Below are 22,094 nucleotides of genomic sequence, written 5' to 3' on the forward strand. Positions count from 1 at the left end.
GAAAGATTGTCTCACTGTACACCACTAAAGCAGGGGACAGGGCCTGACTCAAGCCCGTAGTGCTGGGGGCTGGCCTTTGCCAATACTGGTAAGTACTGCAAAAACAGCTAGCAGTAGGCATGAACTGCAACCCTGTCTGCAGACTTTGCTCCTGGCCACATTGTCCTTTAGCAACATTCCCTTGTGCACGGGATAATCTCCACCCATGGACAGGAGTGTGTAAGGAGTGGAGGAGCCATGGCAGACACTGGTTGCTGCTGACACACACAGCTCTGGGGTGCAGCTGTGCTGGTCATTCTACAATCCACCAGCTGAGCTCTGCTCATGGTTACTTTCCCTCTGGCTGAAAAGGTTCTCAGCCCCAAAGGCAGGGGGTGGTGTCTGTTCTCTCAGGTGTCTTTCAATCCTGTATTACTACACCATCAACATCACTGTTCTCTTCTAAGGGGATAAAACATAGGCCTCAATAAATGCCTCCATATCAAGCTTGGTGAATAAGTCAAAATCTGCATCTGCTGCTGGATCAGTCCAATTATTCTGGTGGAGAGTCTGGGAGCAGTACTGTACCACAGACTACTCTGTACATTCCCTTTGGTGGCTACACACTATTCTCTGTGCTCTTGCATAATTTTCAGGAGTGTAAGCAGTTGTACTACCTCTAGGGAAAGTTTTCATGCTGCTAGAACACAGGACTTCTGCTTTGAGAACGTACAGTCACTCAGAGAAGAGGCACAGTGGAAGCCAGTTGAGAGCAGAACTATAAGGACAACTTGGCCCAAAGGCTCTGTGCTGAGGGTGCTGATATATGTTCAGCACAAATGTAGTAAAAAGAATTAAGTGGTCGAGCTTTCTTTAGGGAATTGAGAAATGTGATTTAAATCTCCTTAGATGGAGGAAGAAATCAAACTGTCCCTCTGCCCCCCACCTCTTCCAAAGCAAAGGTGATTTGGCTGATGTACACTGAGAGGAGGACAAGGAAGTAGGAAATGGGTCATCAACAAGAACTGCATATAAAAAATAGAAGAAACACCCTGTTGCTCTGGGAGTCAAGTAGGTTTGCTAAGAACATGCCTGTTAGACTGAGGAGCAATTGGTGGCAGAATTCCTCTTTTCTAGGTCCTTGCTGGGCTTTGGGGTAAACTTGTTTCTGACCTGAATGTGATAAGCACTTTCAGAGTCTGCATGCTTGTGTTACTTTACTGACTAAGGAATTCCTAGATAAAACTGTAAGATGTCTCTGGAATTCAGGTGCCTTTTCTGAAGAGTTAAAGTGCAACAAACAGTTTTGCACTTTTGCAAAGGTGTTTATGTACCTGACTGAGCAGTCTTGCAGCACTGATCTTCCTACTCCGCTGTCAAGAGTGCCCCTTCTTATTATGTTGTCCTGGTTTTGTCTGGGAAAGGGTTAATTTTTTTCCTAGGAGCTGGTACAGTACTGTGTTTTTGATTTAGTATAACATTGTTTACACACTGATGTTTCAGTTGTTGCTAAGTACTGCTTACCCCTGGTCAAGGACTTTTGAATTTCCAGTGCTCTGCCAGTGAGGAGGTGCACAAGAAGCTGGGAGGGAGGGAGCATGGCTGATAAAGCTGGCCCAAACCAGCCAAACAAATATTTCATACAATTGAATGTCACACTCAGTATATGAACTGGGGAGAGTTGGTTGGGAGTGGAAGATCACTGCTCAGGGATGGGCTGGGCATCAGCCAGTGGATGGTGAGTAATTATATGGTGCATCATTTGTTTTGCTTGAGTTTTATTTACCTTTCTCTCTCTCTCTCCCGTTTTCATTACAATAGCAAATAAAAAAACCCCAAATAATAACAATAATTATCATTATATTATTATTAATATACTTTATTTCAATTATTAAACTGTTCTAACCTCAGCTCAAGAGTTTTACCTTTTTCTGATTCTCTCCTCCATCCCACTGAGAGGGAGAAAGTGAGCAAGGAGCTGCATGGAACTTAGTTGCTTGCTGGGGTGAACTTACAGCACATGCAGGAGTAATATCACCATAGGCATGTGAGTCACAGATTTTTTGAAAAGCCTAAAGACAGGAAATCATCTCTGAACCTGGCCCTTTAGTTCTTTGCAGTTAAACATAAATAGCTCATGCAATATAATTAGCCATTATAACACAGTAAAAAGTAGAAATTCTCCTTTGAGAACTTAATTCCAGGGATCACTTTAATTCCCTCTCATAGCCATTGATTTATTTAGCAATAAAAATATGTAATGTTCAAAGTGCAGTGTAAATGGCATCATGACTAAACTGCAAAAAAACCCCGAACCCAACACTACATCAAAGATATAGTATTCTTTTGAAATGAACATGTTAATTTCTTAGTATAAATGAAGGCTCTCTTCCACAGAAACAGAAATTGCTCTGGCTGAAATATCTACTTAGTTAAAGCTTAATTTATCATTAACAACATGAGTCAGAGCTGCCAGAAGTCTACAAGGAAACAATAGGGGAAAATACATGGTCTTTACCCAGAATTCTCAGGCCCCTCTAAAGCCAGACATTTTTGAGTGTTTAAAGACAAAAAATGGGCTTGGGCATGTATTGTTACATTTACATCAGTAAATATGCCAAGAGGAGGGCATGGGCTTGAGGGCTGTCTCATGAGTGTTTGCACCCTTCCTGGCACAGCTTCAGCTTTCGTGACCTGGCACTCTTGAGTGGCGCCAAGCTAGGGCTGATGAAGGGAAATGTTCCCAGAAGGGAGCCAGAAATGTGTTTTTCCTACTTGTGGGGGAAGAGAGCTGAGCTTTGTGCATGTGAATGAGGTGGTATTGCTTGGCTTTGGGTTTCAAAATTGCTCCCCACTTTATTTACTAGAAAAGGGATAGCCTAAACTTTCATCTCCACTGTCAAGTTAGCTTGGATTTGTGTCTGAGCCCAGCCTACTCTCTTGTTCATACAAGCCTAAGTGGTGGCTTGTGGTCTGTCTCTTCTCTGTAAGGAACCACACAGAAAAGTAAGCTCAAAGAGTGAGACTGCTTCATCCTTCTCCATTGCCCCCATGGATGGTACAAAGTGCAGCTGGTGTAGCCTGCCTGGCTGGAGAACAAGGGGTGAAAGAGTGCTCTCTGCTCACCACTGCCTGAACACACATTCCTCTCCCAGACATCCCTCATTCCTCACCTCCCAACTCATGCTGCTGAACCCACTACACATTTTGTAGCACCACCATCTTCCTGGGTGACTACAAAGACCTTGAGGAGGATATGTTCTCTTCAGTTGCAAACTAGTCTGACCATATTCCAGTGGCTAACCAAATATCCTTTGTGATTTTGATATTGTAAACAATCTGGCCATTTTATATTTTCTGACTGTGGCAGGTTTTTGTTTGTGTGTGTAATGGTGTCTGTAGAAGATTTCTGAAAAAAATATAGCAGAATAGGTGAAGTGATACAGAACAGACTGAAAATAGTCTATGAGATGACAGTTCCTCTACAGACAGCTATGTACGTCTTCAAAAATAATTTTATCTGAATTTTCTCCTGTCCCCCCATCACTACATTGTTCATTTTGGTATGGACTCTTCTATCCTTTCTACTCAGATGTTTTGCTCCATTCAACAGGCAAAATATTTGAAAGCAGCTTGTATTTTTCCTTGAATTTAACATTTACTGGAGATGACTGCACAAACAAACACAAGAACCTCAGATCTTCAGTTAACTTGGCAATGACACAAGTGGGTGCTTTAGAAAAGGGTGTAAGAGGTATGGGCACATATCTCTGCAGCTTCCAGCAAACGATTATGAAAGACCATCCTATGAGTTTTACCTTGAACATCATATTAAATTGCTAACCATGAATTTATGGTCCATTTTTTAGATATTGTGCATTAATTTTATCTTTTTTTTTAAGCAGTCATTGGGTATCTTAAACCTGAAATATGTGTTCTTCTAGGCAAGCTGTATGTTTTGTCTACTTCCTCAGTAGTTGCACTTTTCCATAAAATTGTTCCATACTAACTGCGGTTTATTTTATGAGTTCAGGGTATATTTTTGAAGAAAAAGCCTTTCATGGAAAGAATTTGTGTTTTACCTACAGCAGATTTACTACTGACATTAGAAACACATCACCAGCACAACCTGTAACCCTGACATTTTCATTAATCCCCTGCAGTTAATTCCACTTGTGGGAATTAATTGTACCATCAAATTATTTAATCAGGGCCTTACCATCTCAATATGACCTCCTCACATCTAGTTTGAATTCAGATGGGGGAAAGCATATTTAAAAACTGTGATGAAATCTCCCAAATGAGTAATACTTGAACTCATTGCAGAAGAAGGAGACAGAAGGTCTGCAGTCATATTTAAAAGAATGTATCAAATTACCTTAATGATACCTGATCAGCAGACCTAATCAGTATATCTGAAGCAATTAAGTTACATCTGTAAGATATGGAGCAATGTTAAATTTGTGTGAGTAGAAACACTGGGTGTGTAATTGCTAATATTTCTCATAGCCAGGAACAAATAGCGGCAAATGAGAGACTGTGCGTGAGACTTGTGTGCTCTAAGGGAAATCAACTGGGTTCTGTTTGCCTGGATCAAAAACCTTTTTATAACAATATCTAGGACATGTAGCAGTGAGGAAGTGAACCACTTAAAAGAGCTGATCCACTCCATGTTGTGGTCAACAAGAAGTTTCTTCAGTGTCGAGCTTTCCCTTCCCTTTCTTTGGAGTTTAAGGTATTTGCTGTGATCACAAAAGATTTCTCAACTGGTGGTTAGAAAAACAAAAGTTCATTCCCCATGGCTGAACCCCAAATAATTTAAATCCAAAAGACGAAGCCCTTTATTTCAATTTAATATTTCTAAAGCTTCATGTTTTCCTCAATCAAACTTCATCTAAGGTAGTAGGCTGATTTATGATTTTTCTAGAGAAACTGATAATTGATTCAATCATTTTACATGAAGTCCATTACGAGCAAGTAGATAAATCACTAATACTTTTTTGTATGCTCTTTGTATACACAGACATAATTTAGAATGTCCTCACTGAATTTTATTTCTAGACTTTTTGAAGTCCCATATAATTCTAGGAGGAGATGCAAGGCTGGGGAAAAATTTTTTTAAGGAGATATACGTTTGGTCAGTTCTTAGAGGCAGCTGAAAGTAACAATTTGTTATTTGTTTTTCTCTAAATTCTGAATATTCTGTGATATATTTTACAATATATCACAAGGGTCTTCTTATGGCCTTACATTTATGCCATATGGAGTGCTGACCTTTCATCTGACTGTGGAAAAATTCATATAGATCATGGGAAACTGTGCAAATAAGGATGAATTACACAGAAGTCACAAGGAGGATTAGGCTAATTAAACAAGTGTGTGGTGCCACTTCAGTTGCTCTAGGGCCATGATAGGTGTGGGCAGGACACAAAACTTACAGATTACTTGTGACTTCTGGGACTGGCAGCAGAAATCCAGGCAGGACAACCCAAAGCATCTCTCATCACACTAGGTCCTGTGTTCAGGCAACTAAATTTTGTGCTTGATTCTGCACAATGTCTTTGTCTCCTTCCAGAATTCTCACTGTCCTAAAACAGATCTCTGAAGAATATGATGGCTTGTTGTCCAGAGATACTTTGAATCTTTCCAGGGAAAGATGAAGGTTGGTACTGGAAATTTACTTGTAGATGACTAAATTTAATGGAAATTAAAGAGAGAGGGTGATATAATTCCACAGCACATCTATCAATGAAAACAAATTAGGACTCCTTCAGAACCTTCAGTTATCCATATTCTGCAATTCCAGTTTGAAGACTGGCAAATATCCTGACAAGTAAAAGTTATTTTTACTTTTGATATTTTAAGTTATTTTAGTGTTCAGGATAACTGAGATGTTCTGGAGCAAAATGAATATTTCTTATGAGACAGAAGCAGAAATTTACTTCTACTGCCCCTCAGTTCTGGCTTGAAAGATCCAGTCAGGCCTGGTTTGCTGCCATTTGGTTATGGAACTGTTATATTTTCTTTAATTCTGGATGTAAACAAGCAATACTATTAATCTGTGGAGAGCAAATTCTGGTCAGATACCAAGCAGTGAAGGTCTGTACTGTGGAAATTTTGGGATTACTGATTATTCTTTTAGATTTGCATCAAGTATACAGTATGTTAACTGATTGGACAGTAAAAAAAATAAGCTCTTTTCTCTTTTCTGTGGCTGACAAAACTTATACTGGCTGTCAAATATTATAAAAGTAGGTTTTGAACATCACAACCTGATTAGTTTGAAACAAGAAGCTTATTTTATGTAAAAAGCAAATCAATTTGGTTGTTAATTCTATCCAAATTATGCTCTTTTCTAACTAACACAGAACACTGCATGACTTAACTAGTTCTTCTACCTGTCTGTAAGTCGGATGAGAAATTAGTGATATTAGAAGTTATATAATAGAAGGTTAGAAACACCATACAGTCTTTTATTTTGTCTAGTTTTTATTTGCTCAACTACAAAGCCTATCTTCCTGGTTAAATGAGACAAAGTGGATGCTCAGAGACCTTATGCAGAAAAAGAAAGAAAGATGAAAAGAGGTAATAATTTCAACTTTCTTTTTCTTCTCTGTCTGAGATGAAAAATTTAGATATTTGGTCTAAGTCCATCTAAATCTGCTTTATAGAGGTGGACAGTTCTGAGACAGTGGGCAGGATTAATTCTGTGCTAACCAGGGAATGCTTCTTTATATTCAGATTTATGGCTACAGGTTGGCTTGGCAAGTGTGATTTTTGCATCTTTGTAGGCCTTATACTACAGACCTTGGGATGAGTGAGGAATTAATTCAACTGTCATTTCAACTTATAGGGTGTCTGTCCTAAGACATGCTTCATCTCATTTGGACTGCAATAGCTTGAGAACCAGCACTGCAGCAAAGGCATGGACTACCCAGGCACTCTGGTCATGAATAACTAAAAGTAAACTAATAGTGGTAGCCTAGAACCTGTACGACTTCTTAGAAGTGGTAAATCCCTTATTGCCAGTATGTGTAACAATTAATTAGAATGGGTATTTATTATCCTGAACAATGCTGCATGATGCTTCTAAATTGCACAAGCTGCAATACCCCATCCACAGGTTGTTTCCATGCACAGAAGATTGGTTAAAAAGCAGTGGTGACTCAGTAATACTGCCTTTCCTTGAAAGGATTTGCATACTGTGGAATGTGAGGAGGTGACACTGAGCAGGTTAAACAAGCTGATCTCAGCAGTCCAGGGCTTTCCTCTTGACAATACCAAGACAACAATAACTGCAAGGTTGGAGGCCACCAGACCCCTGCAACTGAATAGCCCATATCCCAGAATTTATGGGTCTATATATAGCCAAATATCTTTTTGGACACCTCTGGGGAGAGGACACATCTTCCCCAGTGGTTCCTTACACTACTGTGAGATAGCCCACCCCAGCTCCACAAGTGATTTGATATTGGTGTTGTCCAGACTTCACTTCTACAGCTGGAGATTTAGAAGTAAACAGTCAAGATCAGGTAGGATGAGGTTCTCAACAATCTGATCTAGTTGAAGATGTCCCTGCTCATTGCAAAGAGGTTGGACTACATGACATCTCCAGGTTTCCTCCAACCCAAACCGCTCTATGGTTCTATGATTATTAAACACACCCATTTGACACATAACGAGATGTTTTTGTTACGTCTCAAAACTATAAACTCTGTCTGCATGTTCAGTTTCAGTCTCAATTCTTTTCACCTCAAATTACTCCAGTGGGCAAAATTATAAATAGTTTCTGACTTTATTTAGTTCAATGTTTACACAGTTGTGTTAAATACACACACACATGCACACGCACACATGCACACACACACACCCCCAGAGACACAGAGTATAAGCAAGACAAACTATTATTCTTCAATACATTTTCAAGATCTGTTTGAAATATACACAGAAACGTTGAAGTTCAGCAAGCATGGGGGAAGAGTAGCAGCTTTGTGTGTAAGAAAAACATGATCCTAACTGACTTCCACTGTCCATTTTTTGATGGATGCAGGAGCAAGACAATAACCATTTTAGTACAGATATTACGAATAACAGCTTATCCTTTTCTTGATGAATTTGTTGTTTCACAATTTGTGATTTCTCGATAACGGTCTTTGCCACATTGTTTTGTTTAATCTTTGTTCTATAAAACACAGAATACCTCATTGTGTACTAACTCCCACTTCATGTCGAACTCCTCCTTTGGAAGTTATGACCATTCTGATCTCCCTGCCAAAAGTAAAGCAGCCTCAAGCCTCACAGAAATCAGGAATATTTTGAGACCCTTTCCCCAAAATATGGTAGACAACAATAATTTACTCTTTTTTTAGTACTGGGCATGTTTCTGCAGCAGTGGAAAGCTGCACTTTGGGAACTTAAATTCCACTATTTCAGTTGTATTTGCCTGAACTTTTACTCATTTACCTGAAGTTCTCTGGATATTTTCTTTACATAACAGCCACAGGACTAATGTTACTGAGTGTTTCCTTAAGAAATTACAGCTGCAAGGAGTTTACTGCACGGTTTCTCCTAGAATTGTACTAATTTTCTCCACACAATTAGGAGAGATTTCCGCATGTACACCTGAATTTTCAGAAACAAACAATGTGTAATGTATGTGTACATCCAATTATTTCTATTGGTGGCTGACAAAAATAAAATCTTAAAATTGTCAGATAGACCAATGTCTACATGTTATAGACATCTGGCAGGTTCAGATTTATTTAGCTCATAAGATAACAAAAACACATAACTCTCTCCAAGCACTGCTGTCTCATGTTAAGATTGGTGGAAGCAGTCCTGGATGATTCAGGGACATTTTTTGTTCCATTTTCAAATGCCTTCCTTTCAGTGCAGAAGCTGACAATTCCTTACACTTCTAGAACCTCTGCTTGCTCTTTTGCATCCAGCTGTCGCTGCTGTCACTAAAATTGCTCAAGGCTTAAGCCCTCACCTTTGTCTCTCTGTTCCTGTTTCCAGCACCTAAAAGACCCAGACCAAAGATGTAAGACTGTTACATTCTATTACTTTCTATTACTCTGGGAAAAAAAAGAAAAAAAAGAAAAAGAAAAAGAAAAAGAAAAAGAAAAAAAAAAAAAAAAAAAAAAAAAAAGTGGAGCCATAAGGTGCCTTGTGCTTGTTAAAATTATAAATTTAGAGTACATTAATGCTTCAAGCAATTAATACAGTGCTTCAGTCTGCCCAGACTGACCTAAATGAAACTTTCATTTCATTATTGGCTTGGTCCAATTTCATGCTTGATTCATATTCAGCCTTACCAGATCTTCCATATCAACTCCTGTTCCTGCTCAGACATTTTCACAAGATTTCTCTTTGTTTTGTGTGGGGCTGAGACTAGCAGATGGATTTGCAGGACCATGGGCTGGAGTTGGTATTGCAGATATCTGCTTCTTTTTAGCAATAGCCCAACTTTATTCTGCTTTTTGTTAAATAAGCCATAATAAAATGTTACATATTTTTAGGGAATTAACCTCAAAACCAGATTCTACAATTGTGGCAAAAACCATGTTCAAAATCAAAGTAGATCTTTCTTAAGTTAATAATTTTAAAGTCTCACTGTACAATTTCAGCAGAACTTCTTTTTTTAAATATTTCTTTGAAAAAAAGTTGTAAATAAACCATATATTCTTTATCTTCACAGCTGATGGGAGCAGATGTAATTGTCTATTTCATCTCATCTGATACAAATCCTCCATTTACTTCAGCACTTGATTTTGAATCCTCTTTTTGTGCTGTTTTCTCAACATCTGTGTTTGTTTTGACGTGGTATCTTCTGTAAAGACGGTAGCCTGAGGATCAATATATGGTTAGTATTAAATAAAATAATTATAAAAATTGCCTGAAAAAATGCTGTAGTAACATATATCCATGCAACATTTTCTTTCCTTATAGTGCTACAAACATTTCAACGGTTCCTTGAAAGCTATGCTTTGATTTTGAAATCCATTTGATTATTTTTATCTCTTCTTGTTTTCTCCACGTACATGAAAAATTAAACTGGTAATAAGAATGATAATTATAGTGCTATAATAGAAAATAACTATACTTTACCTCCTAAAATTAGTAGTGCAAACAACAGCTGGAAAATGCTGTAGACGAGTGGGAAAGTGAACATCAGTTCCAGTTGCTCAGGAGTGAATGAGAGCTGTACTATAGTTGTACACAGCTGAGAGTTTTGCATGCCTGTTTCCAGAGACACTGTACGACATCTAAAGGGTACAAAGGCAGTCGTGAAATAGCATCCAGTGTGTCCTTATGCTTTTTACTAATCTGGATAAGCAAAAAATGTAATGGACAACTAAGAAAATTGTTCCCTTCAGCTGAAATAGTCAACAAAACACTCCATCTATAGCTGGTACCACCAATTACTGGCAGTTCAGCAGCTGTAAAAGACTGTGAATCACCTTCAAGGCACATATGTGGCACTCGCTGTCTCCCTCTCTTGTAAAGGTGTTCAGAAATGTAGAGTGCTGCATCTACATCAGAAGTTTTACTGTAGTTCTAAACCACTTACAAGTCAGGTCTGTTTCACTTGTTTGAAGTGCAAGACATTGACACACAAAGGGAAAACATGAAAGAGGAAATGCTATAGTCAGAATCTGTAAATAAATTTGCACATAGTATTGCAAAAAACAGACTTAGTGAATGATTGACTCTGTACCATAACTAATGCTTACAGAGCATTCACAGCATTGACTAATCATTAAATAAAATCTTTATACAGTTGAATAAAGGCTATGGATTACCTGTGCCAAGACAGACCAGCTATACGAGCCAGAAAGAATCCTAAAGTATAGCCAGCTGCTGGGAATATGGTGCCAATGAGCCATAATTTCGGTGGGATACTCCAGGAGCCTTTGTAGAGTATTCCCCCAACCACAGCAATGAGCACGATGAGCACTGCTCCCACAATGGAACCAACCTGTGAAGCAAAGGAAGAGGGACTGAGTCAGAACCACAGAATCATGGAATACAGCACAAATGAGATCTCAAGGATCTGATTTGAGATCTCAAGGAGATTTAATGGCAGCAAACATGGTGTCAAACATGCCTGTGATTGCCTCCGAGTCACTGAAATATCTTGTTAAGCACAAAACCTAATGTTTACAACAATACAATTCACAGCAGGCAGAGAGATTAGATAGCTGCCATTTTACCAAACAGATTTTTGATGTACTTCAAGGTGTGACTACAGCTCTAGATCAAGACTCAGCTGTAATAGATATCTATAGCAGATATCTCTAAAACTAGTCTTCTGAAGCCTTGACTATAATTGTACTTAGGGCTGGAGATTAAAAATAATTTCACAGGTGTGATATAAGAGAGGAATAATGCACACATTAGAAATATTTTGCCAGAGTTGTTGAGAAACTGACAGCCTAGTAGGTAGAATACTGCATTTTCCTCCTCGCCTTGGTGAATCACACTCTGAGGCTTGGTGCTGTGTGTGCTAATTAGACACTAGGTTGCTGGTGATCTAGTGCTAGGAAATTATTTGCCTAGTGCAGGGGTAAATCTTTAATGGGGATAAAAATTCATGCTTGAAAACTGGTTATGAGCTTGTATACCCCTTCTACTTAGGTCTAAGCACTGCAGTTGATCTTCTTTCCTGTGGCTGAATGTACTGAGATCTTTACTGCTGCTTGCCTACAGAAGTTATAACTCACTCTCTTTTCAATACCCAAGTGGAATGTCTGTCATTATAGCCTATGTTGCCAGCGATCTCAGAGACAGACTTCTTAGTCTAAGCTTACGAGAATCTATTCCTCAGCTAAAACATGTAGTGCCATTGAAGTGGCTTCATCAGTCTTTGTCTGAAGCATTTTTAAGAGCACTGAGTGAGCAAGTGCTTTTGTTTGGCTGAGCTATTAACCACATGCACCTAGGAAGAAGAAACATGGTCTGGCCATGACAGGCTCTTCTTTCACCTCTCTTTGTTCCCTTGTCTGAATTTCTCACTATATAGTCTTTAATCTGACAGCTATGGCTCAATCTTTGCTGGATGCTTCATTGTCCTACACAAAGCAAACTCTCAATGGACCGTGCTGTGGGTTGCTCACCCACTCAGTAAGAAGGAATAAAATGGGGCTTGGCTGAGAGATCAAGTAGAGTTTCTTTCCATGAGAGTACAAGCCCATGCTCTTCCCTCAACTGATTAAACAGAAATAGTAAGATGTGAGTGCATTTAAAAAGAAAACATGATAAGCTAACACTTTAATGAAAATGAATTGACTTAAAAAGACCTTACTTCTTTTGTGCTCTATGCTGTCTGTACCAATAGCAAAGTAATGATAACAAAATATGGGTAAAAACAAGTGACCAGATGAGTTTTCAAGAAAATTTAGATAATATATTTGTTAACTAAGAATGGTGAACAAGGGCCAAGAATTCTCAGCACATCTGAAAATCTCTTTAAACCTAAGCCACCCTAAATGCAGCTGAATTATTATTATTATTTTGATGAGAACAGTTTTTTGCCAAAATCCCCATATTTTTGATGTATCTGAAACCATCTTTCAAAGATATTTGTGTTTTATGAATAATTTTTTTTAGGTTTTTATAAGAGTTGGAATATTTTCTGTTTATGATTTTTTAATAAAAATTGACTTCCCACTCAAAAAATTGGCCTGCAATAAATCAGGAAACTCTCTTAAAAGGAGAAAGAAATTTTGATCCAGGATGTTTTTTTTTTTATTGTTTTGCAGAGAAAAACTGCTCTCCGTTGACCTGAATGATTTTCCTTCCAATTTCAGTTTGCATTATATACTGAACTCAATTACCAACATAGTTGCAGCCAAAGTCAAAAGTGTGTTCTTTAGATAATGATGGTTTCTAATAATGCATGCAACTCATGCATGTTTGTGCAGGGGGAAAGCAATACATTTCCATGGCACCTCATTTGTTTTCTGCTGAAAACTTTCCATGTCTTATGAAGTCAGATACTAATACTATGAATAGCAATGTACTGCTTCAGTGGTCCCACTGATTCCATAATTTGTCCATAATTGCTTATGCTTCAGCCTTATATATCCTACCTTAAGTATGATTTTCGCTTTACTAGGCCATTTGTGGTTGACAAATATTCCAAACGAAACAGGAACTATGAGAGCTACCAGAGAAAGTCCTGTAAAAAAAGAAGAGAGAAGTTAAGACCCTGTGGGGTGCAGGAGCTCAGGACAGGACAGACGTACCTGGAGCAGCCCTCCAGGGGATATTTGCGGTGTGCACACCCCGGAGCAGGAGCACACATTTTACCCGCACCTGCCCAATTGCTTTTCTGTAGACTCTGTTATCTTTGGCAGCCTGTTGAAGTAATTGCCATTCTGCTGAGCTACATGCTCATTCACCTGCATCAGAAAGGCAGACAGAAATCTGAGTGTGCTAATCATCTCTATCCTGTGATGTTGAGTAGCTGTATTAAATGTTCATTTTGCCTGCAGGTGTTTCGCTACTGTACCGTATCAGCAACCGGTTTAGAGCTTCTTTTGTTTTGGCCTTCCCCTTCCAGTATTTATTTTGAAAGCACAAGCAGCGTATGTGATTTTTGTTTTTCCCCAAGGACAATGGGAAGTGAAGCTGAAGAATGTGAAAGTGATTCTGCTGGCTTTTAAGATTACCACAACATGGAACTGCACTTGATAAGCACTAGGGCCACAGCTCTGCAAAGCACTGGAGCATGTATTTCTAAATACTTTAACTATTTTCTCTTTGTAGCTGGATGAGATTTTTGACAGGAAGTCAAATGAAGCCACTCCTGGCAGTGTAGATTGCAGCCTTTCAAAGAGACTCAGCAGTTTTAATCACTTGCTTAATTATCCACGTGTGCTTAAGTATTTTGCCAGATTATGGCCTCAGCATTTAGCACTTTACAGGGTTGTGCTTAAAGCTGTTACAAACACTTTTATCCAGGTGAAGCAGCTATTCCTATATGAATTTTTTTATATTCTTATCCCACTACCACGTAGGTCTCAAAACCTTTTGGAAAGAAAAACACTCACAAGCGTGTCATAATTATCTGTACAATATTTTTAATGGGTTCAAGTCTTTTTTTGGCAGAGCTGTGGATGAAGTGAAGTGACTTTTGCTACCTAATGCCTATTAAAAAGGAGAGAGAGGAATATTTTTAAAAATCTGAGGTAATTTCTTCCTGAAGGATGATGGTATAGAGGAGGTTGTCACAGAAGGGAGGATAGGCAGAAGGGAAAGTGCTATTTCACTGGACTCACCAATGCTGTCATAGGGGAGTACAATTGCACTAGAATCAGTCCACATCTTGGTGTAAATAAAGAGACAAAGTGGCATCATTCCCATCGCAAACAGCGTGGAGCAAGTTGTCATGCTGATACTGCAAAGAAATTGGTTAAAGTGACAGTTCATCTCCTGCTAGCCCATAGTCTTCCTTATTTTCTTATTACCATTTCACAACTTGTGAAAGGTTCTGCAAGAAATGTTGCTGGCTACAGACAATTTATCCTGTTTATCACATTAGGAAAAAGCTACAGGAAAGGAATGGCTCCTGATGCAAAGAAAAGAACATGTAATATCAAGATTTTCTACAGCCACAGAACCATAGCTTTTGGTGCAAAGGAGCCAGTCAGACAGGTGGCCAGCAGGAAGGTCTGTTGTCAAGTCTGTCTCCAGCTTCCTGTCTGAATGGATTCAGAGAGCATGGCAAGCAGGGAACAGGGGCAGGGACAGACATCAAATGGAGCTTTCCATTATAACAGCAGTTCTAGAGTGTTAAAATTTCACTCTGAACTCAACAGCATAGAAATCCATTTCATTGTTTAGGATATGTGATGTAATAAAATTCCCTTTTCCGACTTGTTTTGCTCTAGGTCAAAAAGTATGTGCTAAGAATTGCTCAGGGAGGCTTAGCATAAGTATTGCTACTGCATTTTGCAAAGACATTTCTGCTTTCTGTTGTACGAAAAGATGCATTCTGCTACAGGAAAGAAGAAATAGGAAAAGGCAAGACATCTAAAATAAGGAGGAAACTCTCAGAATTGGAATACAATGGTTAAAATTATGCATAAAAATCTCTTTTTTTTGGTCATAAAAATACTGAGAGAGGATTCTAGTTTTTGAGAAAGAGATTTTGAGAAGAGGTTATGAAAGCTTTCTTCTGAGATTTACTTCTGATTTTTCTTATTTGTTACTTATCCTCAAAATATGGACTACTGGTCCTAGCCCACAAACTGAGCAGATTCAGAGAAATCTAGAAAAATTTATACAGAAATCACAGAAATATCTGCATTAATTTTGGTTCCTGTCACTCTCTGTTTTAGAGTCACTGAATAGGATTTTGCAGGACCCTCTGGCAAAAGAGTTCCTATAGAATTTTTTTACAGAGAAAAAGAGTCATGGGCTACAATTAAGGTTTGATGAAGTCCCAAATGGATAACCCCCCTCATGTTTCCTACCTCTGTATTTTCTGTATCTTTATACTGTCCCTGAATGTACCTGCTTTTCCAAAGTCTGGCCATCCTCTAATCCCAGTCCCTGTTTTCACAGAAGCAGTTGTTTTTGTGAAATATCAAGAGATATTTCTATGGGGAAGCATTAGGGGCTATCAGCTGGGTTTGCTAAGAAAGATATGAAACATCATACTTCATCTGTGATTATAGTGCTAATTATAAAACTAATTCTTTCCCTAACTTGTGGTTTATTTACACAGAGAGGTTTTGAAGCAGAACTATAGACAATGACCATGGATTGATATGAATAATCATAAAATATTACAGTTAAAACCAAAACATTGTCTGATGTGATGGCCAGGTTTCTATTAATACTGTGGTAGTTCCAGAAAGCATCCACACAACTTCTGATGTTATTCTTCTGTTGAGAAGAGATGATGCTTGCCTCGACAATCTGCTGTACCTCCTGTATCCTGTGATTCCTCCATCTTTGTTGCAAAGATACTGACCAAAAGTCTTTGACTTAAGGTAGAAGTCTTTACCTAAAGAATAACCTCTTAAAGGCATTTTCAGTTAACTTCGCTCTCTGTCAGCATTATGGGATATAAATCCTGTTCCTGTTTGTAGCATTATAAATTTGGATTTTTACCACTGATTTCGGTGGTGCAACTCTGAACATACAGAGCTGACCGAGCATTGTTTAGCTCAGTTTGTTTTTCCAGGGAGAGCTTAGAACAACATTCTGGCCTTGTACTCAGTATCTTCCCATCGGTAATTTCTTAGACCTGTATTACTGAAATTAAGAATCTTACAGTTCTTAGTGTCATAGATCTTTCCTCTACAATGAGGAAGTCAATGATTAGCAGAGCTGACCTCACTCATAATTTGAAAGACGTTTTTACATTAACATATGTATGTGATAGAAAAGTTCACTATTTTCAACGGATGGAAAAAGTTTGTATTAAAGATACAAATATTAACATTCTTAGACTATTTACCCTAGCTCTACATCTTTTCAATTCTACTATTTTTTCCATTTCTAGTTAAGACTGGCATGTGATAAATTGGATGAACGCTCCAACTTACTCTGTAGGAAAGAGAGAAATGATCCTGTTTATTATAGACCAGAGTAATCAGAACATAAAAATAAAAAGATAATTTATTTTTAAAAGCTCTTAGAGTTAATGAACCTCCCATGGAATTTGCATCAAGAGTAGGTTTCACTTCTTCTGTATGTTTGATGTCCTAGGCCTTGTCAGGTGCCTTACACATCTGTTTCTGAGTTCATAGCACTTTGTTGTTGAGACCATCACACTGTCACAATGAAGGGTTTTCATTGCCCCCTATATGCAGGGCTGCCTTTAGTAGTGGTTTCTAGCCTGTAAAATATTCCTTCATTTGGAAGACTTTGCATAAGGCTCTAGGAGCAGAAGGAATTATCACAAGTAATATTCATTACAGCTAGTTCCCAAAGAGAAAATAAATACCTGTATATGTTCTATACTACATTGTATAGAACACAAAAGGAAGGAAAATATTTTTCCACAGGAGCCCTTTTCCAAGAAACATTACTTCAAGAGAAGTTGCATAGGTACTATTTTGTACAGAGGATTCTGGTCCTAAAATTCTATGTGGTTTTTTATTTTTTTACTACTCAAGATCTTGGGGGAAAGAAAAGTTATTTTAACTTGGGCAAAGTTTTCATAATATTTGTTATCTTAATTGTCTTTATAGATGATATTTGCTCCAAGACCTGAAGTTTTACAATAAAGGTTTTTTCTAATGCACACAATTCTATTGTGATATCTTCCTCATGAAATCCCAATGAACCAAAGATATTTGCTATTCTGCTTATATTTACTGCATTACAGTAAATAACCATCTTTACAAGGAGAAACCACCATGCATGTGCCAGGAAGGTAAGAAAAACGTCAGACAGATCAAACAGTCCTTTTCAATGTAAAATTTACAATGGAAAGAGCCACATGCAGTACTTAGAGAACGGCTGCTCTTACCTTAGGTCCATGTCTCCATCCACCCAGTAGGCGATGACATTCGAGGCTGTGCCTCCTGGACAGCATCCCATGATGATCACAACGACAGCTTGAATAGGAAGGACGTTAAAGGCCAAAGAGAGCAAGAAGGCTGTGAGTGGCATAATTCCAAACTGGCAAAGGAAACCCACAAATATACCCCAGGGTCTTTTTACGTGGCCCAAGAAATTCTTAATTTCCACATTGCAGCCCATGGAGAACATCACCAAAGCCAGCATGATTGTTAGAACAGTACTTAAAACTACGCTCAAAGTTCGATTAAAATTATCTTCTGGTAATACACAAGACGTGCCGTCACAAATAGTGGCATTTGCTGGACAAGCCGTGGAGTTTTCTGCCAAAGAACCAGCACTAAATTGCTGGGAAAGTAAGTTTGTCTGCATTTTGAAATACAGAACTGCTCCCTACATCCGAGGTAAACTTTCCAGCCTGTGTAAAGCCTTGTTTGTCAGCGACTTCTTTTAAATGATCCAGGAAGCAATAAAGTGCAATAAATGCTGGAAAATTCTTACTACTCTTGAAGGGTTTGGCTCAGTGCTGATTCATATAGTTATAAAAGTTGCACTTGCTTGGTACAGTGACAATTAATCATTTATTCATATGATAATGAAGAATCCCACATCAAGAGAAAAGCTGTGTTAATATTTAAGGGTGTAAAGGAGGCTTGTAGTGCTGCCAAGCCCATGAAATGAGAATAACAGGAGGAAGAGAAAGTTTAGACTTCATTCTTTGAATTTCTTGCATGCCTTCAGGAGACCTGCTCATGCATGCAATGTTGCTGGCAGTACAGGGGTCTGTGTGGTGAGTAACTGAGACATAAGAAACCATGAGAGGAAGTCCTGAGATATGATTTGAAGCTGCAGCTCTTGTCAGTGGATGCAGCATTCAGCACAACACGTAGGCTCGTTTGAGTGGAATCTTTGTTCTGGCAGCGTGGAGAGTCAGCGTCCTCCCAGCACCTTCTGCCAGGCACAGCTGGCACAGCCACACTTGGATCCAGCTTGGAATGCAAGTGGTGGACAGTGAGAGGAGGAGAGAGGGGTGGCAAGGGCCAAGGAGGAAGGAGGCATATTCTCCTAGTCAAGCATGGGGAGCAGAGAGCAGGGCAGTGAGGCTGGCACACAACTGTGGAGCCATGGCACTCAGCGAGCTGACCATGTCCCCTTCCCTGCCACGACCCGCTCAGCACCCACACCAGGGAGGACAATGCAAGTCACCTTTTTCTTTGCCAGGTGCAGCACAAAGGTTAGGAGACAGGTTTCTTGTGCCTGGCTTTTGGTATGGCTTGTTGTGTTCTGTCATTCCCGTGGCTCAAAAGCAATCTCAAATTTTGGAAAGCTTTTAAATATTTGCCTCTTGGGCTTCCTTGAAAATCTGGAAATTCGGATGGTTTTCAGAGGAAGAATGTTAACGATTCTTTACCTGTGCCCAAGATTTGTGGCAGAAGTATCTTCAAGTGTAGATCTTAGACTAAAATCAAGTCTGGCATATAAAGTGCAATCGATGCCCCCCAATAATCTTGAATTTTCAACACAGAAATATTTTTTACTCAGGTAATGTGCTAAGCCATAATTGTCTTTAGCGAGCAAGACTCTCACTGGGACTCTCAGCACTTTGTGCCTAACATCAGTGTGAGAAATGATAGGAGTTGCTTTTTTTCTTTCCTCTTTAAACCTTGAATTGTGTAGGGGGAGATGACTGCATTAGAAAGGATTTCCCAGCATGCTCACATGGCACCTGTTTCTTTACAAAGGGGTCAGCTAAATGGCCGTATCTCCTAAGTCACTGTGGGGTGCTTGATGGGATAATGTCAGAGTAGCTTTATCCTCCCAGGCAGCTGGCAACTCCTACCCCGTGATTAGTGCCACATCTGTGTGACTAGGATACATCTAAAAGAACAACAAGTAAGGTAATAAGGAGTAGATGAAAGGAAGAGAAAGCCATAAGATCTCAGTTTGGCAGAAAAACTCATTCTCCTTTTTATGCTTGCTTTCAAACGGGATGCTTTAAGAGCTTTTACTTTCCAATCCAAATCTTTTAGAGGGCTAGTAAGGTTTTTAAAGCCATATTAATAATGCTGTATTAATATTTTCTATAAAACCTCTACCAGAGTCTTGATTTGCACTTGAACTTGCTTTTTGTTGAAACTAAAATTTTTTACAAGTGTCTTGCAATCTTCAGCAAACCTTGGGGCTGGGAGTGACTTTCCTGGTCCTGTAAATTTCTAGTATGTTGTGGAAACCCAGACTGGGCAGTTTGGGAGAGGAGGTGAGGCTTAGAGGGGCTGTTTCTCAGCAGAGCCTCATGCAGGGGCTTGCAATTACCTCCTCCATCTCCTTGCAGACCCTTTATCTGGGGGGTGTAAGGGTGCTTGATGCTGCACCCCAGAAACAGCACAGATGAAATGCCCCTGGCTGGGGCTCCAGCCACTGCTAAGGGCAGACAGTCCAGCTGTCAGTTTGGAGTCTGATTTCTGGAAACAGTGTGTAGGGGGCGACCTTCAGGCTCAGGTTTTGTGCTTAGCTAAGGACAAAGAGTACATCAGCTGCTCAGCTGTGTGGCCGTGTGGAGCAGCAAGTTTTGTGAAATTTACCTGTATTTAACTGCTAGCTTTGCCTTTGGTTTTTTCACCTCTATTTTAAAAGGGATGATTATTTCAACAGCTAGCTTTTTAAAACCTTAGATCACAAAAAATCCTGTCTGGAAACAGAAGAGAGCCCTTCTGAACTCAACTTGTTATTAGGCTGACATTGCCACAATATAACACAGATGGAAATATCTGTATCAAGAACTCCTCCTGTTAGGGAACTAAAAATTTATCCAAGACATTGAAATATTTACAGGCACAGTTAAAAAACTTGGCATGTTGTAGGAGGTACAGTATTATTGAGTAGGCAGGTGGGTCTCAGGACTGCTGGATTTCAAACATTCCTCTAAGTCTGTTTTTTCTTTTTAAAGTGTGCTTCTGGGATTTAGTCCATTTGCATGGATTAAACGCAGGCTAGCGGGACACATCCTCAAAGAAAGCAGCAATTCAGAGATGGTTTTCAGAGATACTCAGCTGTATGCCTTCTGTTTCTCTGCCTGTTTTCCACTCAAGTTAGGGTCCTTGAGTGGTAAGGTGGACTCTGTACTGCTCTGTGAACCTAGCTGGCACCTTTTGCCTGTACATGTTGCACATGTTAATCAGGGTGATTTTAAGCATTTGCCATTGACATTCACCGAAGGAAGGAGCAGTGCAGTGAACTTGGTGACATTTTGTGATGATTAACATACCCGGACTGATTCTTGACACTGTCAGTATGCATCAAAAATGAGAAAAATCAATGCTTAAATAGAGAAATACCAAACTAAATGTATATTTGCATCCCAAACAGCAATACTCTGATTTGTCTTCTTGAATTTTTGCAGCGATGAGGCTACCAGCTTATTCAAGTGAGTTTCGTGTCACTTCAGCAAACAAATCCAGGCAGGTAAAACTTGTAAGGATCTGTCCCTGTGCCGACAATTAGATAATTGATTTATCCATTAACTCAGGCAGTTATAAAACAGGAATAGCAGTAAGTGCACACAGAAGCCTACACTGGGAGAGACTATTTAACTGTTTGTCTTTTATGGCTGTCTGGTGCTTATTTCTGTGATGTTTCTCTTAATGAGACTTATGAATCTTCCCTGTCTCCTTAATTCAGACTCTGAGATGCTTCTTAGTATATTTATGTCTTGGTTAGAAGAATCTTTTCTTTCAGATAATTGATTACCTAAAGTCAATTACCTGCTTTTTACCACCATCTTCAAAAGAGAGACAGCAGCTGTACCTAGTATTGCTGATCTTGTTTACAACTTTAAAATTTAGTATAACTGTAGATGGAAGATTTTATTTGTTTGTTGAAAGTTTTACTACATTGGAAGCTTATAGAAGGCATCAAGAAAAGAAAATCTCCATGCAATAGCAGAAGAGAAACTGATGGCATTAAAATACCTCTAGCTTAGGATAGCTTCCTATAAAAGTCATCTGCAAAGCTAACTTACAGAATCTTCACATTTACATTTTTACATTTCACTGACTGGTGCTCTGGGCTCTGCCTGGCTGAGTTTCAAATGAAGCATTGGGGGCACAGGTGTTGAACTCAGCTGGGAAAAAAGAAACCCTGATGTATTACTTTTAAAAGTAAACCCTGATGGATTACAGGCAAATTCAGCTGGCTGCTGTACTGATTCTGAGAGATGCACCTTACAATCATGGCTGGATTCCTGCACAGAATAAGTGATTAGCTGGAGGGATAGGGTTCTGCTACAATTTGTCAGAACTCTAATTACTGTGCAAGGAGAAATCCATAGTGCTTTTGCATTTTCTAATACAATTCAGACTTTCCTATCCAAATCATGTTTTAGTGTACCCATCTTAAGTAGCCAAATGTGAGCATTTTCAGTAGAACATAACAAAAGTGCATGGTTAGTACACAAATGCACCGGAGAGAATGCAAAGGCCCTAGACTTCAAAGAACTTTGCTTATTTCTGATAGATGTATGAGGGGAAATCTGCATTTCACATGTTCATCAAGGACTGCCGGCTGCCAACCTGTAA

The 22,094-nt window shown here is 39.1% G+C and overlaps 1 protein-coding gene and 1 long non-coding RNA gene across 2 annotated transcripts in view; one reads left to right on the forward strand and one right to left on the reverse strand.

Moving 5' to 3' along the window:
• Positions 1 to 1,519: 1,519 nt before the first annotated feature.
• LOC134548063 (uncharacterized) overlaps positions 1,520 to 22,094 on the forward strand; it is a 31,220-nt gene continuing 10,645 nt past the window's right edge. Inside the window, exon 1 of the long non-coding RNA XR_010079694.1 lies at positions 1,520 to 1,717. This is a non-coding gene — a long non-coding RNA (uncharacterized LOC134548063). The remainder of the gene's footprint in view (positions 1,718 to 22,094) is intronic.
• On the reverse strand, positions 9,681 to 17,892 carry SLC10A2 (solute carrier family 10 member 2). Its single transcript, XM_063392402.1, has 6 exons — positions 17,471 to 17,892; positions 14,265 to 14,383; positions 13,074 to 13,162; positions 10,785 to 10,960; positions 10,090 to 10,247; positions 9,681 to 9,827 (listed from the first exon to the last, which is right to left on the reverse strand). The coding sequence occupies exons 1-6, from the start codon at positions 17,890 to 17,892 to the stop codon at positions 9,703 to 9,705; spliced, it is 1,089 nt and encodes a 362-aa protein (XP_063248472.1). The 3' UTR covers positions 9,681 to 9,702.

This window comes from Prinia subflava, chromosome 3 (genome assembly GCF_021018805.1).
Source record: "Prinia subflava isolate CZ2003 ecotype Zambia chromosome 3, Cam_Psub_1.2, whole genome shotgun sequence".
Classification (NCBI taxonomy): domain Eukaryota; kingdom Metazoa; phylum Chordata; class Aves; order Passeriformes; family Cisticolidae; genus Prinia; species Prinia subflava.

Excerpts from the sequence above, each read along its gene's own strand:
- SLC10A2 (XM_063392402.1), bottom strand. The coding sequence starts at position 17,892 with ATGCAGACAAACTTACTTTCCCAGCAATTTAGTGCTGGTTCTTTGGCA. Across the intron at positions 10,248-10,784 it reads GCTGGTCTGTCTTGGCACAG|ATGTCGTACAGTGTCTCTGG; the intron begins GTAATCCATAGC and ends TGTACCCTTTAG. Across the intron at positions 9,828-10,089 it reads TGCACTACTAATTTTAGGAG|GCTACCGTCTTTACAGAAGA; the intron begins GTAAAGTATAGT and ends ATTGATCCTCAG.